Genomic DNA, 18,932 nt, shown 5'->3' on the forward strand with positions numbered 1-18,932 from the left:
CAGCCTACGCAACAGCATCTGGGCACTTACCCCACGATCGGGAGCCCATGCATGTAAAGGTCCCAGAATGCCGTATGACATCCTCAATACAACAGAGAGGCGGTAAGATCAATGTCCGCAGCGGAGGCTTGTCAAGGCAAATTACTCGGAGTAGGTAATGACAACCTACACTCATCACGGAGTGCTCTAATGAACAACATCAATAAAAGTAGCAAGTGTGAATACAGAGCAAAATACTGAGCAGCAAAGACGGTTGAAATCTCACTCGACGAACTCATAAAGCCTGGTTACCGTAGGAACACCTAGGAAACCTCGAATGATGGTCTGGTTCGGAAGCTCGGGGAGGATCTTACCAACCCAGCCGGAATTTTGCGGGTCTTTTGAACAAGAACCGGAGACTTCCGTTACTGGTCAGCATCCTTGGTTGCTCATATTGTTTTGGGTCTTCTGGTGTGTGCTGCCCTTTTGTCAAACTCAATTCGCCACACTGAGTGGAAAGCGTCCAAGCACTTACGAGCCTTGCACACCCTCCATGATCTTATTAGCATGGCAAACGATGGTAAACGAACTCACCTGTTCAGACTAGTCTTATATGAAAAACGAATCTTGATTTAATAGCTGTCTTGTCTTTGTAGACGTTGTTATTGAAGATGGCGGTGAAGACCAGCTACAAAGTCTAGTACTGTCCATCATGTATCTTGTGGGCCGTCTGGATGTTTTCTAAAGGCTGCTGACTTAGAAAGTCTCTCAAACTACTCCCCCCTCACCCCTGTTTGCAGCTGCTTGTCTCCGTCCGTTTGACTGCATTCAAGCTGATTTTCGGACATACTCAACGGGACCAGCATATCGGAGTCGCCCTCTAACAATATAATACACCACGCTGAAGACAACCACGGTCCCATACACAAGAATGCTCCAGTTCATCATCTCTAGCGTTGGTTCTGGCACCGGCGGGAAGAATGTCTGCGTCAAGATTAGCTTCTACCCACTGACCAAAAACTGGTGGCCTCTTTACCATGATGAAGGTGAACACCAGAAATAAAACACTGAGCACATTAATGACCAGCCCTGTTCGGCCTAGATCAAAGCTCCGCGGCAGCAGCGGCTCATGTCGAATGCGCTTCACCGCGATGCAGCCACACGAGATGGCATACGACGAAAGCAACGCACCCACCCCAAGACTGGTGAGGATGTTGAACGCCTATCATCCAAGTCAGTTGTGCCCCCCTCCGACCAGCCCCAGGACACGGGAAAGCTCACCACGGTGCTCCCTATATTGATCAACGACAACAACACAGCAAACACATACGACGCCCCCAGCGCATTCAGCGGCAGCCCGAACCGCGGATGCACCTTGGCAAACCACCCCGAGAACGGCACGCCCCTGTCCCTCGCAAACGCCCACAGCTGCCGACTGCTCGTCGCAATGTTATTCACCACCCCGCACGAGGCCATGATTATCATGATACACGTCATCGCCGTCACACCGCCGTAACTCCCCACGGCATTGTAAAACACCTGGATGAACGGAATCATTGTTGGGGTCTGTAGCACACTCTCCAAATCCCCGAGAACCATGCAATAGGTAACCACCATGACGAACCCTGACACGCCGTTAAGAAGTGCTGTGGCTATCATGGCCCGCGGGAGGGATTTACTCGCATCCTGCAGCTCCTCCGCCATGTGCGTAGCTGAGTCCGGCCCAAGGAGACTGAATATAGGGGAGAGAATCCCCACCAGGCAGGAAAGCCCGGTGTTTCCCCATCCTCCCCCGTCGGCAAAGGTGAAGAAGACGTCGTGAGCGGATTGCAGTTTTGGACCCATTGTCCACAGGGGAATCAGCACTGCGAGAAAGCCGGCCGTGTGCAGCACAAGAGCGAGAGTTTCCAACAGCGGTAGGGCGCGGTAGAGGAGGGTGTTGAGAACCATGCAGACGGTCAAAATGGCGATGACCAGCAGCGTGAGATGCCACCGCTCAGGAACATACGAAGGGTTGTTGAGAATAACCAACCCCTGGATCTGCTGCGCCAGAAGGAAACAAATCGCCGGGTTGCCGACCTGCCAGCCTAGCACGCTTAACCAACCGACAATGAAACTGAGGAAACGCTGCGAGGATCGCGGGGCGAACTCGCTGACCCAGTGGTACTGTCCTCCTGTTGTGGGCGCCATGGAGGCCATTTCTGCCATGGTGAGGATGGCGAAGAAGAGACCGAGGAAGGCGCCCAGGTAGACCCAGATCACGCCGCCGGTGCCGCCGTTGACGAGGCCGAAGACGCTGACGTTGAGTTCTGTTTCCCAGGTTTGCATGAGGACCATGGTGAAGCCGAAGATGGAGAAGAAGCGGAAGTTGCGGTGGAGTTGGGGGGTTTTGCCCATGCGGTACATGTCGGCTTTGTCGAGGGGGGTGCTGCCGTCGGCGATGGTGGAGGGGAGGCCATCGGGAATTTCGCCGGCTTCGCTGTCGGCGGGGGATTTGGTGTGGGACATCATGATGGATGAGAGCTAGGTTTACCTGAGGTGTTAGCTGGAGGGAAACATTTGTTGGGATGAGCTGGAGTGCAGGCAGGAGATGGTATGATATACCACGGCACACGCAAAGCACCGTGCTGCTTCTACTGCCGGTAGTTGGAGATAGGCGTGTTACAGTGCAGTCCTCGGATTTATTGAAGTGCGGTCTGCACCACCACTATTCAGCTCTCCGCGAATCAAACTCCTGGCTCGGTGCTGTACATTGCAGCCTGCCGTGTTCCATATGCGGCATGGATGAATAATCACAGTGTTGGGCTTTCAATAGTGTCGCCTCGCTGCAATGTATGTGCTCTCGGATTTGATGCTTAGTGGTCGTTCTGCGGCTTTGAGTGGTTCCAAGTGGGTTTTGTGTAACAACAGCTTTACCCCATCAACTTCACGCGTCATAGTATTTGGCCATGCCGTGAGAGAGATGCAGGGACTTGTCGAACTTGCTCCGAGTCAACGGAGGCGTCAGGGAGAAACGAGTGGCAAGTACCTGTACTCGCGCGGGACTCAAAGTCAGGCGTCCAAGGCAAAGGGTGGCGCCAGGTGCTATATTGCTGGGCTGTCGACTTTGGTAATGCCCTCCTCCTTGCTTTCCTTTTGTTCGAACAGGATGCTGTTAGTGGTGAGTAGTTAACGAACACCCTAAAGCCCAGGTAGGACCCTCTGAGTTCTTCAACTAACAGACCTCGAGGACATTCCACTAAATCGACCTGTATCCAGGGCATTAGCGGAGACCTCAGCCATTATGCTGTTTACGGACAGAAACCTGAGGAATAGGGCCGGCGTAGGCTTTCAAGTATCAATACCTTATGGTGTGGTCAGCGGGAGGGAAATGTAGCAGCGGTAGGGGTTTGCATTGTTGGACACTAGATCTTGGCGTTGAGGCCGCCTTCGGGCGTTGCAGTGGGCTTCTGTCCGTAGAAGCTTGTTTACACGGAACCGAATCTCTTTCCTATCTTAACAGGATCATTGTTTTTGTGAAATGAAGAATACGGTATCACGTTGATGAGCCAGTGTGAAAGTATCTTCGTCCGGAAACTGTCTGTTTTCTTCGGACTAACCCAACAACTCTTCATGATAAGGGTAAGTGACCGTTCAGTATGACAAAAGACGGGCTTCATCACAATACCGAACTCCCAACATTGTGACATTGGGCGTGGGTTGTGTCAGAATAGTCAATTGGGCCCAATGTTGAGGAATTAATATCTTGGTAGTGGGACCTGAGCCACTGGGTTCGGCATTTTTCCAGCCACCTGGGCAACTCACCCGCGTACAACAACAGAATTGACACCTTTCTGGACCCCATATACGATTTGACAGGTTGCCATTCCCGTTTACCTTTTCCTCAAAGAGAATGGTGGTATCTTGGCTCTTGGCGGCCTCAGCAAGCTGTTGATCTTGGCAGGGCAGGGCGTGATCAACGACACAGCGCCTGGAGTTGATCTCAATTTGATGTTGCTAATGGCCTCGAGCATCTATGGGTGTTATACCTCATTTTGCACGCCCGGCCCTCGTGCCACCGACTTCGCCAGTGTTGTCGATGAGTGTGGTATCCCGTATGGTGGGGCTGCACCTACCGGGAGCCCCGATGATGATGATGATGATGATGATGATGATGATGATGATGGAAATGTTTCGGATAACGAGGACGGGCCTACCCGGACAGGAGGGGGTGTTGTTCCTACAGAGACTCCTAGTTCTGCTGGGTTGTTGAAGGCTGGTGTTTGGGGGTTGGTGGCGATTGGGGCTGTTGTGGGGATGTTGGTTTAGGTGGTGATTTCTAGGAATACCCGGCGTTGAGGAGTTGTGGAAGAAGCTTTGTTTTTGATTGAGCGCAGCGCACTCCTCTCTTCGCACAAACAAACTTCTTGATTCAAATTACACACCCAGCGCCAAAGACGCCTTAACAATGGTACAACCCGGGTATCCCCCCTTCACTTCACTTCTCAACCCTAAACTCAGTCGTCTTCACAATCCCCCTCAACCCCCCCTCCTCGCCTCTCAAACCTGCAGGCAATATCAAATCCCTCTCGTCATCACTCCCCTGTCCCTTATCCGCCACCCCAACCCCGCCCTGAACAATCGTCTCTGTCTCCCCCCCACTCGTAATCTTGGTGCTTCTGACCGCGGGTGAGCGGACGTACTCCATGTGCAACGCTGTGGCATGATTTCCCCACTTCCCTCTCTTCTCCCCTGTTAAGAGCTCAATAAACTGTCGTTCTTCGAGGTCAAGATCGGTGTTTTGTCGGAGGTAGGCGGCTCGAATGCCGTTGATGCTCGTGTCTCGTCCCGGGTGGCGCGAGTGGAGGGGTAATCGGTCGAGAGCCTTGCCGGCGCGGTAGTAGTTTGCTTCGCGGTAGGCGATGGGGGAGAGGCGGAGGAAGCGGCCGAGGAGGGGGCGAAGGGTGGGGGCGCAGGCGGCGATGATGCCTATGTCTAGTTGAAGACTGTTGAAGTGTTAGCAGATGATGAATAAGGGGATGGAAGGAGGTGGACTCGCGAGCCAAAGAAGGGGGCGTAGGGATAGAATGTGCCGTCGGTGTTGTTGACGTAGGCGATGATGTAGATTCCTTTCGCTATCCCCAGACCAACAGCGCTACCACTCCGTCAGTTCCTAGAGCTGTGACATAGAGGATGGAGGATAGCTTACAAGTAGCCGCCACTCAGAATAGCAATCAAATAAATCCGAAGCCTCCTCTGCAGCTGCAGGCTCCAAATGAGTGGAATCGGCAGCGTGGCAAATGACAGGTCGGTAAAGATGTTGCATGCCGTGTTGAACAGTCCGAAATTCCTATACATGACCTTTCCATAACACTTTGGCTTGATGTCCGGATTCCACTGCCCTGAAACCGGTTGACATCTCGTCATGAAGGTGATGAAGGCGAACAATGTGTAGAAGACGGTGAACGTGATCAGGCCCCAGAGTATCCATTTGTACCACTTTCCCCTGCTGAGGCGTAACAGCGAGAGGGCGATTGAGATTTTGAGGAAGCCAAAAGCGAAGGAGGCTTCAATGACGGATTGGAAGAACTGAGCTTCGAGAAGGATCTTCCACCTGTCTCGTGGGATGGTGTCGGTGTGTTGGCCGTAGCCATTGTGGCAGCCTACTATCCAGGCGGCGAGACCTCCTATGCCGCAGAGCTGTGCTTGTCAGCATCTGTCAAAAAGAGGACAGAATAAAAGAAGGGGCCCTAGGACCTACCACGGCCAACACCATGAAGATATCATCCTTCCCAAACGACCTCACCACGATCGCCCTTGTGTAGAACCGGACGAGTGCCGTGCAGAACGCGAGACTCCAAACGACGCAGACGACAGCGATGAATACGTTCGAGTTACTCTCTGCGGCGCGGATGGGGTCGATCTTATGCCCTGTGATGGTGACCTCTGCGTCGTCGTCCGACGATGACATGACGATGGTCGCAGTTGAGATGAACGGAGATGATAATCCTTTATGGCGACGTCGTGTGCCAGGCGAAGCTAAAGCCTTGCAGCAGAAGCATCACCTCGACACAGCGCTGGCAAGAGACGGGGCGATGACACCAAACGATGCCAGGGTCCCAGAAATCCAAGACAGGGGAAAAGGAAAAAAACCCAAGCAGGGGAAAAGGCTGGGGTTGACCGACTGTTAATGCTATGGAAGAGCGGCCCTCGGTTGGGGTACCGACCAAGCGACGGCAGGCCGCCCAAACGAAAGTCCATTCATCCATCCGCTCCCATACTGTCTCGACACCATCTCGCTGCTTGTTTTCCTCTTGCTGGTTGGGCATCGGAAAGCTCTGCATGCGTCTTCACGTCGGGCCCATTTTCGGCACTGCTCCGCAATAAATTCTAGATTGGAAATCTGGGGAAACACAACGTTGACGGTTGCTTGATGGAGTCGTGCATTGGAAGAGGGGGCATTATTTGACCAGTCAGTGGTCTTGGTACCGCTCACTCTCCGATCCCCTGCCCGATTCGTGTGGAAATATCAATCAAGCAATCATTAAACAACTTTCAAGCTATCTTGGCGGTCTTCAAATGGCAAGCTCTGGGTCGGGAATGTGCCGGCACTGGCATCTCCTCTTTGGCTTGTCCAATGAATGGGGGAGGAGGGGGTGTGTTTTGGCTAAAGTCAACAGGTGTTTGCCCCCCTTTTTGGCTGTCCCAGCTCGTGCAAAGTGCGCACTGCAAAAGGCACGGCCTCCACCATGATTGCATTCTGGATATCAGTTTTTTCAGAAAATATACTGGTTCAAGGTACCGGACCTACGTACTGACATCAGCGTGCGTTCTTCGCGTCGTATGTTTGAACAGGGCAGATGCCAGCACCTTACTGCTTTCTGGTTTGTATTAGCAATCTACCTAGTTCCCTGTGCCCCATTTGTCTCTTGAAGTTGCGAGTGCTGACTGTACATGTACCCAACCGAATCAGCCAGCTTGCAAGCTGCCCACTTTGAACACGGCGGAGGAGGTTGGAGCTATGACCACTTGTTGGGTGGTAAAGTGCCGTGAATTGCTACCGTCGTACTGAACCAAACATAGGCCCCAAAGTTCCGGATCTCGGATAGAGATGATATAGAGAGTGACGGGACGAGTCTGACGTGCAAATGCCGTCTGAAACTGTGACCTCAGCAGGGGCTTGAGCGCGAGTGTGTCTCTGTTCCACCTACAAACTAACTCAAACTCGTTCACCTTCCTGCAAGCACCTGAGAGGGCGGATGGAGAGCCTGATTTACCAAAATGAGCAAGATCTTTCTGCTCAAAGATGTATCTTTTCAGAACACCCCTACCTATTTATTGACATTTTCGGCCTCGACTTCAAGAAATGAGAGGCTCCTCTGAATCTGAGAACTGCTTTCGGATCAAAGGCTCTCTATGAGTTCCTACCACCGTGGATCAGTAGTTTTATAGCACTGGTAAAATTCAAAGGAACTAGCTCAGAGCGGATCATGAGGTCGTGAATATCAACTCACTGTCTCTTCATCGATATCCCTGGGAACCTCCCAGACACTCGAGTATGATATTTGCTCCAAAAATGGCAGATTCAATTTGTTCAGCTTTTACCCCACTCACTCGGAAGACGGTATCAAATGTCATCTTCTTCAGAATAACTGGCGGAACTGTTCACGCCGGAGCCGTACCCGAGTCTCTTCCAGATCCGGGCGTGACCGCTATGACGCTCAATGGCGTGGCAGTCACAGGCGGGTCTCCACACGCGACCGGGACAGAACACACAGCCGGCAGAGGTCTTCAGCCAGAAGAAGCAGTAGGAGATATTGAGTGCTGAGTGGACGGTTTTCATCAAGAAATAGAGTTCAAGGGGCAAAAGGGGGGGGACAGCATGAGCTTTCACGGTCGACAACATCGAACTGCAGGTAGCCAACTGGCTCTCAAAAGCGACAACACTCCAGTGCGTAGAACTTTCTTACGCCTATCAGCAACCCACTTCATAGATAAGAATCCATTATCAATCTTCGTTAGAGCAACCATATCGTCTTATCTCCTGGTGGAAATGTTCTACTGGTTTCCTTGCCTTGACCCTCTTATTTGTCAAAGACTTTTCTTGTAGAACAATGCTCCCACAGGATCCACCCTTGACTGCTCTCACCCGGCAAGATATCAGCTAAAGTTCCGGATTAATAGATGAGAAAACTCTTGCAGGACTCTCGTCGGTCCCCGCTTCTCCTCGTATTATGGTGGGTTACGTGCTCTTCTTCTTTCCGGCCTTTCTTTCACTTCAGCTCTATTGAAGAAACGCTCTCCATCTTCCTCCCTCCCAAATAATCACATCACTCTCCTCCATAATCCCCCAAAGACCGTGACCTCATCACATCATTGCTTTCTCTATACCTTAGTAAGTTCTTACCCTCACGCAGACCAACTAATCTGATGGTATAATCAAAGTTAACACCTCCTGAAAGGTAGAAGACGTAATCACGTCATCCGCCACAGAAACAAAAGCAATGGGGAACTGGCTCTGTAAACCGCCTCTTCCAGAAAGGGGAGTCCATTACGAGTACCACGAGAGTGTATCCGAGTTTGGTAGCAACCTGTCCCTCCCCACGAGGCCAGCCCGAGTCACACTGAGCAACGTTGCGCTTGACGCAATGTCCAAGCTCCCAAGCAATGTGACCCGCCGCCAGGGAAGAAGACCGGTTGGACGTAGACCCGCCGAAGGGTTGACGGAAACAACAACAGTCTAAACAATGACAACCTTGACTAATGGACAGGTTGTGACGACTACAGACATGACGAATGTGACTGTTGGGCAAGGGGAAAGGGTTTGGAGGTTCGGGAGACGGGGGAGGAGATAGATAGGTGGGATACTACGATAAGGAATGAGTGCACATAATTCACTGGCCTCCACAATATATAGAGCACTGGTTCACTACGCCGATCTACCAGTCTCAGATGAATTGAACAAGGTCACCCTCGTCTCGAAACTTCAAAGTTCCAGATTTCCCTGGGACCGTGTAAATCATGAATAGCCACAACCTGGGCTAGCCTGTACCTGGTGAATTCGAGTACTTCGAATAATGGTAAGTTCACCACTCCCCGAGTAATGAATGCGGCCATCGAAAGATCTCTTTATGCTCCCAAAGCCCAGGTAGGTTGCCCCACAGAATGTATTAACTGTACGGTAAGTGCCTATATAACAGGTCTTGTTCAGGTTGCTTGTCTCCCTTCCTGTAAAACAAAAAACAGTCAGACCGGACCCCCGTTCCTGCCTCGAGCTGAGTCTCTTCACCAAACAGCGGTCTTAGATGTGAGTCTCAAACGACTCCCATCGCCACTAAGCACCATTGGCAACGGCAACTTGCTTTGGGACAGGGCCAGCACCCCAGGCTTCCAACAGACGACCCTCTGACAGCAACCGCCACAGCGGAAACACCCACAGCTCTCGCAACAACCGCGATCAAAAGCATCACTCCAGCCGCGACCAAGGAACTGGAAACCGCAGCCTCGAGCAAGCCAACGCTCGAGCTAGACGAGGCTCAGTCTGCCAGCCTGGACACATTCGGCATAGACGCAGAAGCAGCGTGGTTCTTCGAACAAGCGAGAGGGTTGTCAAGTTTGATGCTGTTAGTCGGTATGAAAAGCGTAATAAGAGAGAAAGGAGACTTTGAGGGGATGAACAGCTAAATGTGGGGGACTGGCTGTCGTGGGAGATTTGAAAACGCGCGGTTTTGGGGCTTAGGTTTCGACATCAGGGTGTTTGCGGGCAACGATAGAAACGAGACAGGACGGTCAATGGTAAATCTTGGGCATCATTAGAGGCAGGTTAGGGTTGTGGGAAACAGACCGGGGGGTTAGAGACAACAACCTAACAGGGCACCTGAGGTGCCTATCTAAGCTCAAGCAACGTGCCCGCTTCTAGGCGGTGCCAGCTCTTCCCAACGCCAAGTTCAGAGCAAGAGATAGCCTTATAATGAATACTTACTGAACTGCTCACACGCCCTGCTCCAAGTGAATCCCAACCTCATCGTGGACCAACCTACCAATATGATGCCCCGAACACCAGACCCGCCTGCCCAAGCTGCTCCATGTTAGATTCACTTACAACCGGCGCAATTCCACCCCCATGATAAAAGCCAACCCTCCACCACGACGGAAGCACACTTGTAAACCACCCGCCTTCCCATTCCACTCACACACCCCTCTTCCCATCCATGATCCATCATCTCCCCCTCCAACAGCAACCACACTCCTCGAGTCAAGCACATATCCCCAAGAACGCCAAAGAAAACAAGAATTCCCCACAGGTAGGTCCTCGTCCCCGTCGCTATACCCCTATTGATATACTTATGCTAACAACCACAACAAGAAAAGTCTGGGAGTTTGGTTGAAACATATCTTTGATCCTGACGTGGGATTTCTCGTCTTGTGTGACTCCACAGCACAGTCTGCATCCAGTGACGAGGAAGACAAAGAGTAAGACGAAGATCTGCCTTGGTACTTCGATGTTTATTCGAGTAGCCTGTTAGCCAGGTTTCAGTTGCACCCATCCGATTTAAGTATGTCTAACTTAGTCTCCGTTGCTTTGCAAGAGACTGGAGGATCCAGTATAACCCCTGGAAGATCTGATTAATATCCGCAAACCCGCCAAACCGGGACGAGCTCATTCGGCTTATCCATCGGAACCGAAGGCAACTAAGAAAATCGGTCGAACCACCGGCAATCTTAGCGGACGGTCTAAATTATGAGCACCTGCAAGATACGGCCATTTTAGTTCACGGTGAGGGAAAAAAAGCGGAACAAGGCGACTCTGAAATCGATGAATTAGAAGACGCAGCCTCCAACTGTCTTTTTCTTTATGATCAAGCTGCGGCCCTTGGAATGATAGCGAACGTGCCAGACAAACAAAAGCCACGTTGGAACTTCAAGCGCAGGAATAGTGGACCTCTACAGGACAAAATATGGGCCGGGTATTACGGTCAAGTCAAGGTCTATGGGTACTTTCCAGTAAGTGGACAACCTACCTTTGTGCTGCACGACGGGAGGTTTCACATACTGATTTTCTATTTAGGCGTTATGGCTATGGCTATCGCGGTTATGTGTGCTAGAGCTTTCCTTGTTCCCAATTATGAAGATCAATACAAATACAAGATCACAACGAACCACACCGCCAGCTGTTTCGCTGTGCCCTCCCGTACAGCTGACAAAACGCCAACGACCCGACTGCCACATAGGTACGCCCTTCAGGGTTACGAACTTTGCCAGTTCCTTCAAGGACGTAAAACCCCATGGCATATCCCCCCTTGAATTCCAGTCTTCCGTGTCCATATTTGAGGAAGAACACAAACCACAAACTCAGCTGTTTCTTCCCTGCATTCCACACTCAGCGTATCACCCAAATCACCCAAGAATCTTTCTACCTAACTTACCAACAGCCTCAGCAATCCAACGCGCCTTTGAAATCACCCATAATCGTCACCAGCCCATCACTGACCCACTCAGCGCCTTTACTAGAATGTACCTCTTGAATTTCTGCAGCCCTCCCCAGAAAGCCTCATGTTCGTGGACGGTACCGTCCATCGACATATTTTTCCCAGTGGCTTTATCGAGGCTGGGGGAAGAACTCAGTTTCTTCATAGCGGTGGTGGGTGTGCACGCAGTCTCCCCAGGCGATGGAGTAGCTGGCAAAGTCGGATTTATCGTGGCGGGGGGAGCTTGGTGGTAGGTGCTGTTGAAGCCGCGACTGAAGGCGTTATGGCTGAGGGATATGTGGGAGGCTTCGGTTGCGAAGGGGTTGTCCAGAATAAGGTAGAAGGCATGGGGGGTGGTTGGACATAGTGCTTACTTGACCTGTTTGGAAGTTTGATGTTAGGATCAGTGACAAGGGAGTGTCGGTATATATTGGAGAGCTGGTGGGTGTCCCTGAACCCCTTAAACAATAACAACAGCACCCATGTCTGACCTCGAATATTTGATCTCAGTCTCTTTGATTATGTACCCCATCACCACAGGATAGCGATTTTTCCTATCCGATCAAAGGCCTACTCTTCCTTAGCAGCGTGACCTTGAACACCAAGGCCTGTTGGTCCAGGCTGCACCCACTGGCGTCTTTATATGGGATCTTGCCCTTGTTAATAAATCCTGAAACAGTTGTCAGCAGTGTATAATGCATCTCTATTGTCAAAAACACTTACCATTCTGCGTAATAAAGTCATTATCAGAGATAGCAATCAAGAAGTACTCGTCCTTCTTACCATCGTCCACCGGAACCAACACCAAGCTCTCCCACTTCTCATTCAAAAGGCTGTTCATCGGCAACGCTGGAGGCCCGTTCCTCAGCCCAAACTTATTCAGCCGAGAATTAATGTTAAAGTCGATCCACGGGCAAAGCGTTGCGGGTGTTATCTCTGGCTTCAACACACCATCTGCTCTCGTCAGGATCAGGCTATCCTTCGTATCACAAGTCAAATCACATACCTTCACTCGCAATCGAAGCATTAAACAAATCATACCTCCTCCCCTTCACATCCGTCGCCCTCCCAATATCAACCACGTCCACATGCCTGTACAAACTCGTCGGGCTATCAGTGCAGGCACCAACCCCGCTATCCCTCGGCAGCACAAGCAGCTGCTCGTCACTGACATACTTGATCTCACTCTGCGCCGCCACCCTCGTCCTCCCTTGCCCATCAGTAAACGTAGGCAAAGGCACAACCCACTCCCCGGAGTACTTCACCTTCTTGCCTTTCCCCTTGCTAACATCATACCTCAATAACCGGGTATACCTCCTCGTAGCAGAATTCCCACCCCCTTCCAGCCTCCCCGCACTCTGCAGCATGACCCAGAGTTGTTTACCATCTGGACTGGCAGTTAACCCCTCAAAGCCCTGGTTGTTTGACCTACCCTGACTGGGGTTGGTAGGAATGGGTCGTTTACCGTTGTCGAAAATAGGGGCGTTGTCACTGCTGAAACTGAGGGTGCCATTCCTCAGGGGGAGGAGAGCATCAGGTGGGGCGATGGCGGATAGGAGTTTTCCGCTGGGGGAGAAGAGATAGATGTACGGGCCGTACTCGTCGCTTATCCAGAAGGTGCCATCCTCATTCAGCACCAAGCCTTCGGCGTCAATAGCGATGCGTTTTCCTCCTGAACCGGGGCCACCAAACCCATCACCGGGATAGGTCGATGCTGGGAGAGGGGGAAAGCCAGGGAGGGTGGTGATACTGTCTGGGTCGAGACCAGTGAGGGGTTCACCGCTGGGAGAGGTAAGAAGGATGGTGGCTTTATATTTAAAGAGGAGGTTTGGTGGGAGGGGCGGGGATTCAGATGCCGCGGCGGCTGGGGTGAAAGTCACATCAAAGGTGTGGACGCGAGGGATGGTGTTTTGGGTGCCTTGGGTGTTCCAGCCTCTGTCGGGGAGGCCGTAGAGCGTGCCGGTGTAGTAGGTTTGTTTGTTTTTGCCACCGGCAGATCGCTTTTTCCAGTTGGTGATGGCGGCTGAGGAGCCGATGCTGATTGTGTCGCCGAATTTGTCTCTTGCGTCAGAGGGGATGGAACCGAAACCGGCGAGTTCGTTGTAGGTATAGGATTTTCCCTGGCACGTTGTCGTGGAGACGGGAGCAGGAGATGGCTGAGGGTGTGAGAGCACGGTGCTCGTCAACAAGGCAAGGACGCCTAGGCTGCTGAGGAAGACCATGACTCTGGTGGAGGTGCGCAGCTGTTTGTGACGGTGAGGATGCTTGCACTCCTCGGGGAGGGCATATTCAACTTATGGCCTCGGCCAGGGCACGTGGGCATCTTTCAGCTCATGCAAGCTGAGGAAGAGAATGATGGAGGAACGGGTGACTGTAACACTGGAGTCTGTCACTTACCCACGTGCTCATTGGCATCGAGATATAGCAGTGAGCTGAGGAAAGTGGTGGGGGAGATCGTCTGGAAACATGTGGGTGTTTTCGCCTCCGTGATTGGACGGTGGCGACAACCGATAACGCCAAGCCATGTGACATTTGTTGACACCATACATAGCTGCATGTAAAACCAGTGTAGATGAAAATCTTCCAACCTCCTCTCCTGATTTCTGTTAGTTGCTCATGCCCCTTCCCGAGTCATGATTTCCTGCCCTCGCTCTAGCATTGTAAGCCCTTCCCTCCCCATCCAGGCCGTGCAGATCATGAAGATACTCTTTGAACTCCCTTGTCATTTGGCAAACTTGCTCAAAGTCCTTCTGATCCAGAGTTGGGCCATCATGCTCCTGCATATGTCTTCCCAACACCGGGACCGCCTGCAAGAAGATATGACCCTCTTCCTTGTTTTCAATAAAGTCGGCGCGCCACGATGTTGATAAGCCTGGTGTTGGGCTCATGTTGGTGTACTTCTGAACCAACGCCTTGATCATATCTTTGCGTGGCACAACAACTGACGTCGTGCTCCTTCCGACAAATCTGCCATCAAACCTTAACGACCACAATAGGATCTGATGCGGCCCAAAGTCTCGAGGATTGTTTGAAAGAATGGTGGTGTCACGAACCATGGCATGGACCACATGGGCAGCGAGTTTACCTCCAGATTCCACGTATACTGTCGTGCCCGGCCTGAAGAGAAGCCATAGCATCTGGAAAGTACACATATTCCTCCGATGCAGCTCCTGTTTGGTCTCAATCCTTCCTTTGTATATTTTTGTCTTGAGATAGTTCAGAAGCAGTTCCAGATGCTCGGCGGTTGTTTCAACCAAGGGGTCATCCGGGTTAGCGTTCTCGTCCGGTTTGACTTCACCCTTCTGGTGACTGGTTTTGCATCGTTCATGGAGTGCTTCGAGCTCGCTCATGTGGTAACCTAGGATAGTGTAAGGTTCGTTTAGTGACAAGACTTTGTGGTCAAGATCAACGAAGGGGTAATAGGAGACTACCGAGCGTAGAGTGCTGAGGAGGGCTTTTGACTCGATAATGATTCTCATGGTATGCACGTGTACAGCGATGTTTTCGTCGGTGAGTATTCCGGCTACTTTTTCGGCTCGGGTATCATCGCTGAGAAATCGGAAATTCTCTGGTGCGTGTGATGTCTAGAGAACAGATAACACTAAAAACAGAAGCTTGATGCTTTGAGACACCCTTACAGGCCGCCGAGAGATCAAATGGTGTTGCATATCGCTGTTTGCCAATGTACGAACCCATTGTGTCGAGGTATTCCACGGAGTAGGATATTTTTGGCTGCTCGGTATCTTCGTCTTCGCCTGACTCATGTTCTGTTCTCGGAAGAGGAATACGGGGTGTTTCTCCGCGCGTTCGAGTATCGAGGCAACCGATGTAATGGCATCGTGGCTTGAATTTGCGCTTTCTTCCTTGTCACGCTCCTTCGCACCCTTCTCAGCTTCCTGTTTTCCTGGGGCTTGATACGTCGGGTTGTCCCACATATACACCCCACACCGTGGACAACGAGGGAGCCCAAAATCTTGAAGATGTCCGTGAGACCGACCGTTCACCACACAATACAGGGGAACCTTTGTCGTCCATTTTCCCTTCTCCTCTGCGTTCACTGTCGATGGGGCCGTTTGATCATCGCTGGTTATGTTGGCTGGGTTAGAAGATACTTGATTACTGACCTCTGTGGTTGACGTCTGTGGATGGATAGGTTCTTTAGCCGTCTTCTCACTTGGGGATTTATCAGTGGGTGATACTGGCTGCCGCGCGACGGGATGGCGGGCTACGGCTTGCAAAGAGGCCATCGAGAAGAATTGACGGTCACGCGTGGAGATCAACAAAGATTCAACTGGGGAACGAGAGTGAAGGACAGGACCGAGAGGCGCGCGGGGTAGGAAAAAATACCCTCGCAATTACCCCTCACCGATGACACGGTCACACACAGGTCGGCTTTATGAATGTGCTTTTCGGGTGCATTTTTAAGCGGCTCAAGAGTGACAACCCAGGCAGCACCATGCCCGTGGCTCTTTTGGATTTTTAGATTCCCGCTTCTGCCCCACACCCTTCATCCTCATGTCAACAATCAACAAACCCTACAGAGGGTAAGACAGCCAGCCCTGATATCTACATCCGCACTTGCACAACTTAACTAACGGCGGCATCGTGGCCTCCAGAGACCACATTGTCCGACTGTTCGCGAATCCAACAATACGCCGAAGCCCCCAGACCAGTTATCGAGAGTGATGAAGACTTCCAAAGAGCCCACCAAGAGCCAACCATGATCCCGCAAGAGGTCTATGAGCGGCTCAGCAGATGGATATCTGACTCTGAGGTAGATATCTTCCGTTATTTGGTTTCTAACCGCCCGGCTACCGTGCAGGTTGCACGCTTCTCTCTGTTCGGTATCACCAGCCCGGACACCCTGAGACAACGAGGATGAGGCCACCCCAGTACTGTCACCAGTTGAATTTGCCCAATTACCTACGCTAGAAACTATGAGTACCGATCTTGGAATGCAACCGTGTAACAAGAGCTAGTTTCAACGTGGAATATCTCCGAGAGGCGAGCCGACCGCGAGCAAACGCGAGATGCGGGATAACTGTTGGCTAGCGTACCAACTCCAAGACATGCATGAGATGGGTGGCACAGCATCCGAGACAATGTAACAGCGTCTTGAAGCCAGCCATGTTGATGGTATATGACGTCAGCGGGAATATGATAGAAAAAGACATCGTTTCTGTGAAGGAGGTATCTTTTACATCGTGGATGGGTCGCTTTGCGCAGCACCAAAGAGACGGACAAAACAAAAAGCACACCGGGCGGAGAAGCGCTACTCAAAGAAGCCACGACTGCAAGAAGGGTGGACGGAGTCGGGCATTTCGCAGTTGAAGATGGAGTTTGGCCCAGAAGTCTGTGCTTGGCTGGAAAGTGCTGCTGAATAGTGCAAAACTTAAACAGGCTGCTGTCAAAAGGCCGCAGCGCTTTGACTGGCGTGGGAAACTGGCAAATTCCTTCCTTGGTCTCGGCCCGGACTCCAGGACTCGGTCAGTTGCCGCGCTCCGGGGCCGTTGAGCCATGTGGTGCTGTGATGCTATAGAATTTGCATCAAGGGCGTGGTTGTGGTGATCTTGGCTTAACCTACCCTATGGGCTTCAATCTTGAGTGCTTCGAAACTTCAGTTATGCAGTGTATTCGGCCTGCATACGAGCGCGGGAATGGCGTGGCCCCCAAACCCCGGAATCTCCGGCCTTGATAGAGGGATCGTTTATAAGCGGCTTATGAATACACAGCTCCTGTGAACTCGGCGACCGAAGAATATTTCCGAGCGAGTGCTTTTCTATCTTATCTCAATCCTTCCCCATCTGATTCATAACCGAAGAGCCTCGCCTTGGCTTCTTGGCCTTTCTCTCCTGCCAAGGACGTTTTTGTTTACTTTTCCAGAATGGCTGTCCGATTATATCCGGGGGGTGATGTGAAAGCCAACCTCACAGACAGTGAAAGCCTCAGAACCCCATCCATAGTTCGTGGCGAGGCCAAGTCGCCATCACCACCACCACCACCCCACCAACAACCGCCTGCACCTCCAACACTGGGTCACGCTGGCTTCCCAGAAGGCGGCGCCCGCGCCTGGCTGACTGTCAGCGGTGCATCAGCCTGTCTGTTTGTCTCGTTTGGCTGGGTCAACTGCGCTGGTATTTTCCAGTCGCATTACCAGGCCAATCAGCTCAGCAACTACACACCATCGGAGATCTCATGGATTTCCGCCCTGCAGATTTTTTTCATGATATTTTCTGGAATCTGGGTGGGGAGAATCTTTGACAGCCATGGCCCAGCGGCTTTGCTTCTTGTGGGGAGTTTTATGCATGTGTTTGGGATGATGATGATCAGTTTGTCGACGACGTATTATCAGATTCTTCTCAGTCAGGCAATATGCTCGGCGGTTGGGGCGTCGATGGTGTTTTTTCCCGCTTTTACTTGTGTGAGTCGCCAGCACCTCCCGAGATGCTTATGCAGTCATCGCCAACTGACACCTACCTCAGGTCTCGACATGGTTTCTTAAGAAACGTGGTGCAGCAATGGGTCTTGTCGTCTGTGGCTCCTCCATCGGCGGTGTCATCTTCCCTGTTATGTTGATCAACCTCATCCCCAAAGTCGGATTCCCCTGGGCAATTAGAATATGCGCCTTTCTCGTCCTAGCCCTCCTTATCTGGGCCAATTTCACAGTCCGTACGCGCATCCCACCGGTGAAGCGTCCCTTTGACTTCAAGGCCTTCCTCGCACCTTTGAGAGAGCTGCCATTTGCTTTATTGACTGCCGGAATTTTCTTCTTTTATTGGGGCATGTTTGTCCCGTTCACCTTCATTGTTGTTGAAGCTCTTGCGGGTGGCATGTCAGAGAATCTCGCCAACTATCTTGTGCCCATTTTGAATGGTGCTAGGTTCGTACCCTCCTCTATCCACTGAACAGTTGCAATATGCCAACATTTCCCAGCATCATCGGCCGAACAATACCCAACGCCGTGGCGGACAAGCTTGGCCATTTCAACGTCATGATTTCCATGGCGGCCTTCACCAGCATCCTCATCCTCGCTGTATGGTTACCCTCCTCAGGCGACGCGGCCATCATCACGTTTGCCGTGCTGTTTGGCATCGGCTCAGGTGCTGGCATTGGTCTTACTCCCGTGTTGATTGCTTCCATATCCCCCATCCAACAGATCGGTGCCCGCACCGGCACAGCTTTCAGCATTGCTTCGATTGCGGCGTTGACTGGGTCGCCAATCGGTGGTGCTATCCTGACATCTGCAAACGGCGCGTTTCAAAGCCCAAAGATTTTCGGTGGTGTTGCCTGTGCCGTGGGTACTTTGCTGTTTATTGCTGCACGGGTTGCTTTGGTGGGCGTGAAGCCCAAGAAGTTCTGAGGAGATGATCTTTTCTCTATCAGTGACTATATATGGGAAGGAAACTCTTTTCAGTGTATTATATACTTTGTTTAGACTTGTTCAATAATGACGTCTGGAAACAGTTTCTATCATGCACTTGCCATTTGTCTTCAGATAAGTTTTCC

The 18,932-nt window shown here is 51.6% G+C and overlaps 4 protein-coding genes across 4 annotated transcripts; 1 reads left to right on the forward strand and 3 right to left on the reverse strand.

Moving 5' to 3' along the window:
* Positions 1-591: 591 nt before the first annotated feature.
* Positions 592-2,669, reverse strand: QC761_510710 (uncharacterized protein). Its single transcript, XM_062880245.1, has 3 exons — positions 1,261-2,669; positions 1,016-1,201; positions 592-963 (listed from the first exon to the last, which is right to left on the reverse strand). Exons 1-3 carry the CDS (start codon positions 2,488-2,490, stop codon positions 808-810), a joined length of 1,572 nt encoding a protein of 523 aa, XP_062731664.1. The 5' UTR covers positions 2,491-2,669; the 3' UTR covers positions 592-807.
* Positions 2,670-4,456: 1,787 nt separating this feature from the next.
* Positions 4,457-6,383, reverse strand: QC761_510700 (uncharacterized protein; the record flags this gene model as incomplete). Its single annotated transcript, XM_062880244.1, has 3 exons — positions 5,720-6,383; positions 5,168-5,658; positions 4,457-4,964 (listed from the first exon to the last, which is right to left on the reverse strand). Exons 1-3 carry the CDS (start codon positions 5,927-5,929, stop codon positions 4,457-4,459), a joined length of 1,209 nt encoding a protein of 402 aa, XP_062731665.1. The 5' UTR covers positions 5,930-6,383.
* Positions 6,384-11,872: 5,489 nt separating this feature from the next.
* Positions 11,873-13,802, reverse strand: QC761_0087140 (uncharacterized protein). Its single transcript, XM_062872924.1, has 3 exons — positions 12,433-13,802; positions 12,150-12,380; positions 11,873-12,096 (listed from the first exon to the last, which is right to left on the reverse strand). The coding sequence occupies exons 1-3, from the start codon at positions 13,646-13,648 to the stop codon at positions 11,981-11,983; spliced, it is 1,563 nt and encodes a 520-aa protein (XP_062731666.1). The 5' UTR covers positions 13,649-13,802; the 3' UTR covers positions 11,873-11,980.
* Positions 13,803-17,020: 3,218 nt separating this feature from the next.
* On the forward strand, positions 17,021-18,795 carry QC761_510550 (uncharacterized protein). Its single transcript, XM_062880243.1, has 3 exons — positions 17,021-17,847; positions 17,909-18,306; positions 18,360-18,795. Exons 1-3 carry the CDS (start codon positions 17,311-17,313, stop codon positions 18,784-18,786), a joined length of 1,362 nt encoding a protein of 453 aa, XP_062731667.1. The 5' UTR covers positions 17,021-17,310; the 3' UTR covers positions 18,787-18,795.
* The last annotated feature ends 137 nt before the right edge of the window (positions 18,796-18,932 follow it).

Source organism: Podospora bellae-mahoneyi, chromosome 5 (genome assembly GCF_035222275.1).
Source record: "Podospora bellae-mahoneyi strain CBS 112042 chromosome 5, whole genome shotgun sequence".
Classification (NCBI taxonomy): domain Eukaryota; kingdom Fungi; phylum Ascomycota; class Sordariomycetes; order Sordariales; family Podosporaceae; genus Podospora; species Podospora bellae-mahoneyi.

What these genes read in the sequence shown, in the direction of transcription:
- QC761_0087140 (XM_062872924.1), bottom strand. Translation starts at nt 13,648, where the DNA reads ATGGTCTTCCTCAGCAGCCTAGGCGTCCTTGCCTTGTTGACGAGCACC. An exon ending in TGCTTCGATTGCGAGTGAAG is followed by an intron (nt 12,381 to 12,432) that starts GTATGTGATTTG and finishes TGACGAGAGCAG; the next exon opens with ATGGTGTGTTGAAGCCAGAG. An exon ending in TGACTTTATTACGCAGAATG is followed by an intron (nt 12,097 to 12,149) that starts GTAAGTGTTTTT and finishes CAACTGTTTCAG; the next exon opens with GATTTATTAACAAGGGCAAG.
- QC761_510710 (XM_062880245.1), bottom strand. Translation starts at nt 2,490, where the DNA reads ATGATGTCCCACACCAAATCCCCCGCCGACAGCGAAGCCGGCGAAATT. An exon ending in TCAATATAGGGAGCACCGTG is followed by an intron (nt 1,202 to 1,260) that starts GTGAGCTTTCCC and finishes CTTGGATGATAG; the next exon opens with GCGTTCAACATCCTCACCAG. An exon ending in TGGTGTTCACCTTCATCATG is followed by an intron (nt 964 to 1,015) that starts GTAAAGAGGCCA and finishes ATCTTGACGCAG; the next exon opens with ACATTCTTCCCGCCGGTGCC.
- QC761_510550 (XM_062880243.1), top strand. Translation starts at nt 17,311, where the DNA reads ATGGCTGTCCGATTATATCCGGGGGGTGATGTGAAAGCCAACCTCACA. An exon ending in TTTTTCCCGCTTTTACTTGT is followed by an intron (nt 17,848 to 17,908) that starts GTGAGTCGCCAG and finishes CACCTACCTCAG; the next exon opens with GTCTCGACATGGTTTCTTAA. An exon ending in CCCATTTTGAATGGTGCTAG is followed by an intron (nt 18,307 to 18,359) that starts GTTCGTACCCTC and finishes AACATTTCCCAG; the next exon opens with CATCATCGGCCGAACAATAC.